Here is a 5,918-nt window from a genome sequence, read left to right as displayed (position 1 = left end):
TTCACACTGGAAATTGGGTGTAATTGCATCTCAAGATAGGCATAAGCAGAGCTCAGACCGGGGCCCCCCGATGGTATAGTGGTACAAGTGGTTGACTCATACACAGCACCTCCACTATGTTTTGGCCATTAGTCTTCCTCGTTGACTCTGGAACAACATTGCCTCCACAGTAAAGGGCATCATAGTAAATTTTGTTTATAATGCAGCTGTATTCAAAAATGGGAGAGCTAGGGAAATAGGATATGGGGAAAAGGCACAGAGGAAAACGTATGGTCTGAATGACTAAGGCTCCTACGACTGTCTCAGCTTCTCCGCAGCAGCATCCACGTCGCCCCCCGTAGCAATGAGGGCCTGAAGATTGGCTTCACGGTTCAGAAAGCCCATGGACCGCAGTTGCTCCAGCTGCACCTGAAAGCGAGCCTCAGGCTGCAGCTGCTGGGGATTTGTACTAACTAAATCTTGCAGCATATGGAGAAAGGGAGGGGAATGGAAGCCCATTTCTGCAGAGTCCAGTGCTGGGAACACCTCAGGAGGTGGATTTGGGAGAGGATCCTCAGACATAAGGGGATCTTCTCTAGACTGTATACCTCCTACCACACTACCCATCCCTGCTAGGCAAGGCATGAACCAGAGTAGGAGGCGAGGTGCTTCGGTAGCTAGGACCTGCAGACCCTGCTCAATCTGACGCAGGGCTTGCATGGCACGGGGGTTTGCCATGGCTGCCTGAAGGTGCATCAGCAGTGGCAGCTGAGGTTGTATCTCATCCTGTAACTGTGGAGCCGGATTCATGCCATCTGGCCTCAGAGATCTTGGATAAGGTGGGGATGGCAGCCACGGAGGCTCAGGGATTCCAGGAATGGCTGCCGTGGGGGAAGAGGATAAGGGAACAAATGGAACCCTGTTGGCAGAATCTCCCAGCCCTGAGACAAGATCAGGCAAGTTTGTGCTATGTCCAGTAGAGCTTTTCCCTGCACCATCTTGGTCTCCACCTTTTCCAGTACCATTCTCTGTGGGGTATCTCAGGAAAGCTGGGCAGGAGGACCTTCCCTTGATTGCTACTGACTCCTTGGGGAGAGGCTGGCCTGACCCAGGCTCCTGAGATGAGGGTGACAATGGGGGAACTCTGTTTACTGGTGGTGGTCGTTCCTGGCTTTGGCTGAGGGCAGATGCTGTCCCCTGTAGATAAGTTCCTAGGGACTGGGGGTTCTCGTGTAATTGCTGGAGATAGTCATAGAGTCCTATAATACCCAGAAAGTTTGGAAACCTATTTCTGATGTCAGCTGCATCCTGATCCCCATCCTGCCTTTGTTGCCTGCTACCTGAGCCTCCATGTGTAGAAGTCCAGGGGTTGGGGAGAGGGTCACAATTCTCCATCCTTGAAGGTTGGCTTGTGGTGGTGGTGTCATTATCAGTAGTGGCTGTGGCAAAGGGATTGCCACCAAACTGTTCCTGGACTGCATTAAGCATTGGGTCCATAATATCTGTGTACATAGTGCGAAGCACATTGTAGCCTCCAGGAATGCTCTCCAAGTTACTGAGCACCCGGTCTTGGCTACGTATCATCTCCTGCATCATGGCAGGGTTACGTAAAAACTCCAGTGTCTGCCGCATAATTTCAGGATTGTTGAGAATATGCCCAATCTCAGGGTTGTGCTGGATTAGCTGCTGCATATGGGGGTTGTCAAGAACCAGCTGGCGTACCAGGCCTGTGTTGGACAGCAGACCCTGGATGAAGGGGTCATCAATGAGCTGAGCCACAAACTCAGGCACAGACACATGCTGCCGCATTAGTGAGCTTGGCTGGTCAGGGAAGCCATGATAGGTCAAGCCCACCCCATTGAGGCCTGTGAGGAGACCTAAGCTGAAGGCAGGGGGCCCATCTGCTGGGTAAATGGAGCTTGGCTGAGGGAGTGATCCAGGACTTGGGCCCTGGGTAGGGACAGAGGCAGCTGGGCACTGACTGCCCATGGCACGGCGCTGCATCTTGATGACCAGGTGGACAGTGAGGCCATCTCGCACTCCACACTGTGCCAGTGAGTCAGGATCCTTCAGGATTTTGCCGGCAAAGATTAGAACAAGCTGATCAGGGTGGGCCTTAAAGCGCTGAGATATCTCTTCCTTCAGCTGCTGGATGGTGCATGAGTCTGTAACTGAGAAATCCTCCTTGTCTTTGGGCGTCTTCACTGTCACCTTGATGAGGTGGGGATCCTGGACTGGTGCTGGGCTGCCCTGTGGCAGGGCTTCTCCGCCTTTGGCCATGGTGGCAGCAGGAGGCCCAGGTCTGTGGGGACACAGCTAGGGGCATGGGGATGGGAGACCAAGATCATCCTTTCAGGAAATGGCAAAAGTAGGAAGCGTGAGCATGAAAAGGGGCTTGAATATCAGGATAGGGAAAGCTGCAGGGTCTACATGAAAGGGGCCATGAGGTTTCTGGGGCAGGATGCTTTAGGAGGATTGCAGGATTGAGACATGTTGGAATCAGGGGAGGGAAATGCAGGGCCCTGGGAAAGAGGTCTGTAGTTGATGAGTACAGGGACAAAGGTAGGAGGAAGGGCCCAGGCTGGGGTGTACATACCAGTCAGCTGTGGTCCCGTCCTTCTCTTTATGCAAGGCTCCAAACCTCCCTCATCTTGCTACACAGCCACCCCTGTGGCCTTCTGGGTCAGAACCCGCACTATCAGGTCCCTTCTGTGACCTCAGTGCTGACATCACAGCCTCAACCAAAAGGTTCTTGAGACTTCTCTAAGGAGCTCTGGATCCCTGGGAACTCTTGCTGTCCCATCTTTTACCACTTCTACTTCCTCCGCCTCAAGTGCCTTCCTGTGGAGACTTCTGTGGAGGCTCAGACTGGGATTGGAACATTATAAAACATCTCTCAGTCCTCTCTGTCTCCATTCAGACCCTCATTCAGCTACTTCCTGGTCCGGGGGCTTCTACCTGGTATCCTATGTCCCAGTTTTCTGGTTTATTCAACATTAACCATGAATTCTTTATGTATTTTCAAAGTATTGATTTGCTGATGTATGGGATTTGGGGTATAAGGGAGGAGTCAAGCATGACATAACTTTTTTTTTTTTACTTTAAAAGAAATTGGTATCCTCCAAAGGAACTCAAAGGACTGAATCTTTACTAAGATAAAGATTGGGAATAAGCACTTTCTCTAAATCAGCAGGTTGTTAAACAGTTTTACATACATTTGAGATGTCTATTTTACATACAAATGGAGATGTACAATGGTAGTTGAATATTATAAGTCCAGAGTTTATTAGCATTCAAAGGGTGCTTAACATCATGGACTGGTTTAGATTAGCTAGTTAGTGCATACAGGCAAAATGATAGAGATTTTAAAATCTGAGTTTTGTGGCTCTATAACATTTAGAAATCTGGAAGATCAGAAGAATTTGGTAAAGGAAACTGAGAAAAAAATAAAACAATAAGGTAGAAAAAAAGAGAGAGAAAAAAGAAAGGCCAAAGGAAGAAGAGTTTCAAAAAGGAGAGAGTGACCAGCCATGTCAAATGATGCTGCTAGGTCAGGAGAATGAGGGTTGAGAATTGGCCACTGGATTTGAAAAAATAAAGAATTGGAGACCATGATGACACAAGCTTTGGCAGGATAATAGAGGAAGGAAGCCTGATTAGAGTGTGTTTAAAAGCAAATTGTTTGGGAAAAGTAGATCTAGTAAGGGTATTATAAATGCAAGAAAGGGGATGACAGCTATGTGGGAATGTGGGGTTAAAGGCTTTTTAGATTTTTTTTCTTAAGAATAGTGTATGATGTTTATATTCTAATGGAAGCAATCCAATGAGGAGAAAACATTGATACATGAAAAAGGGAAAACTATTAAGTTATTGAATAGATAAGTTAGAGAGATTGGGAGCAAGTGCCCATGTGGAGAGCTTGATTTAGGAACATGAACAGTTTATTCATGGCAGCAGAATGAATGGGAGGCAGAGTGTACTGGGACAGATGTAAGCTAGTTGATTGATTTCAGGGTAGACACAGGTAGAAGTCCCTTCTGATCATTATTGTCTTTCTTGTTGAAATAAGCACAACTTTTAAGATTTAGAGAAGAGAAAACAAGATATGAATTGATCATCTGAAAGAATAAGTGTTAGGTTTCGAAGGGAAGGCAAGGGTTAAAGAAGGACACACAAACACAGCAAATGCAGGCTTTATGTCTAGCATAAAACCTAGAGAAGTGTGGGACCAGCCTAATGCCAGAGCCCACTGCTGCTTACAGGCTGGAGTAGTTTATAGGTATGGGAGCGAGGGGTCTGAGCAGCATGGCTTGCTGCTTGGCAGGATATTGATAAGATGTTCTCAGGATGAGGTGGTTTGGTCCTTGTTTCTGTAGGACGTCATCGTGGTGTTCAATGGACCTTTGCCTAGCAAGATATGATAGGGATGTTACTTTAGTTGAGCCTTTGTCCGCCTTGTGGTCAGGTGGTTAGGCAGGATGTTTCTCATAGCCTGAACCGCTGTGAAATGTTTCATTTTGACCAAGGTCTGCAAAATAGTGGGAAGTTTACAAAATGATGCAGTTTGGACTAACAATAATGTAGTGAGTTAACTAGGATAGTAGATTTCCAGGTATGATCTCCAAACTGACAGCATTAGCACCACCTGGAAACTTATTAGAAATGAGAGATTTTAATGCTACTGTAGAGCTACTGAATCAGACACCCTTGGAATGTCGCGCAGAAATCTGTATTTTAACACACCCTCTGGGTGATCCTGGTGCAGATTCTGGTGAGAATCACTGGACTGGAAAAATGCAGTTAGGATTGCTAAGACAGTAATTAAATCTTTTGGTAATAAGTTTAAATGGAACTAGGCAGCACAGTTGTATGCTTTCCTTTGCCTAAACAGAGACTAGGTGAAGAGTTCAGTATCACCATAATGAGTTAACTAGGCAAGTATTATGCCACAATTGTTATATTCATAGGTCATGAAATAATCTTGGAGCCAGAAAACTAGGGCTGAGGAGCAGCAAGATGGTGCAAGAAGGACATCTATCCACTTCCAAGTCCAAGGGAAACAAAGATATAGCCACTGCTGGAGAACCAGTGTCTTTAGTGAACATCTAGATCTCCATGATAGCAAAAAGGTATAGTCATCTTTAGAAAGAAGGTTGTAGATATGTGGGTTTTTCTATTGCTAAGTTATGACTTCTAAATGGTAGGATGAAAAGACTTGGAAAATTGGTAATAAGTAGAAAAATGAGTCAAGTAAGGAATTTTCGGAGCATATTGTGATGAAAATAAAAAAGATGACCTGGATAGCTTCAGCTTTTTATGCAAGCTGTAGCAGAGAGGGTATGAAGCTTAATCATATTAAATGGGGAGGCAAAAAATCCATTTTCACTGTAATTTATTTCTTGAGACTTCTTTTTGGTAAGTGTGGACATGAAGCAGGGGTCTTTGGCGGTGAGCTTTCTAGAAACACTTGAAAGTTTGTAAGCCTGTTCTTCATTCTTACTGATGGTCGTGTTGGGGCTCGGAAGGGGTTTGTTGAGCACACAAATCTCTGTGGATGGGTCCCCTTTAGAGTCCAGAATCTACTTCTCAACACTTCCCCTGCTCCCACCCTAGTGCAAGAAACTACTGTTTCTCAACTTCTCTATTGTAAAAGCCTCCTAACTGGTTTCTCTACTTCCCTGGTTTTTCTCTACTACAGTGCATTCTCCATTGTGAAGTCAGGCTGATAAATTGAGTTATTTGATTTATTTGCTCAAAACTCACCAGTGACTATTACATTCACAGTAAAATCCAAAGTTTTCACCAGACCTATAAAACTTTTCACAATCTCTCTGACTTCCTTCCCATTCCCCACTCCTTTTTATCCATTTCAGCTATATTACCTTCTTGTTACTCTTAAAACACAGCAGGAATACTGCTATCTTGGGGCTTTTACTTTC

At 45.6% G+C, this 5,918-nt stretch overlaps 1 protein-coding gene across 2 annotated transcripts; it reads right to left on the bottom strand.

The window, feature by feature from the left end:
• UBQLN3 (ubiquilin 3) lies at positions 1-2,659 on the bottom strand. 2 transcript variants are annotated; one of them, XM_023209617.2, is made up of 2 exons: positions 2,576-2,659; positions 1-2,328 (listed from the first exon to the last, which is right to left on the bottom strand). In XM_023209617.2, the coding sequence occupies exon 2, from the start codon at positions 2,257-2,259 to the stop codon at positions 292-294; it is 1,968 nt and encodes a 655-aa protein (XP_023065385.1). In that variant the 5' UTR covers positions 2,260-2,328; positions 2,576-2,659; the 3' UTR covers positions 1-291. The 2 variants fall into 2 exon arrangements, with proteins under 2 accessions (XP_023065385.1, XP_023065384.1); XM_023209616.2 differs by having other exon boundaries at positions 1-2,295.
• Positions 2,660-5,918: the final 3,259 nt, after the last annotated feature.

Source organism: Piliocolobus tephrosceles, chromosome 13, assembly GCF_002776525.5.
Source record: "Piliocolobus tephrosceles isolate RC106 chromosome 13, ASM277652v3, whole genome shotgun sequence".
Taxonomy (NCBI): Eukaryota; Metazoa; Chordata; class Mammalia; order Primates; family Cercopithecidae; genus Piliocolobus; species Piliocolobus tephrosceles.
The sequence above is the reverse complement of the archived record's forward strand: the minus strand, read 5'-3'. Positions and strand labels throughout refer to the sequence as shown.

Bases quoted from the DNA above. Each gene is read 5' to 3' on its own strand.
- UBQLN3 (XM_023209617.2), bottom strand. From the start codon at position 2,259: ATGGCCAAAGGCGGAGAAGCCCTGCCACAGGGCAGCCCAGCACCAGTC.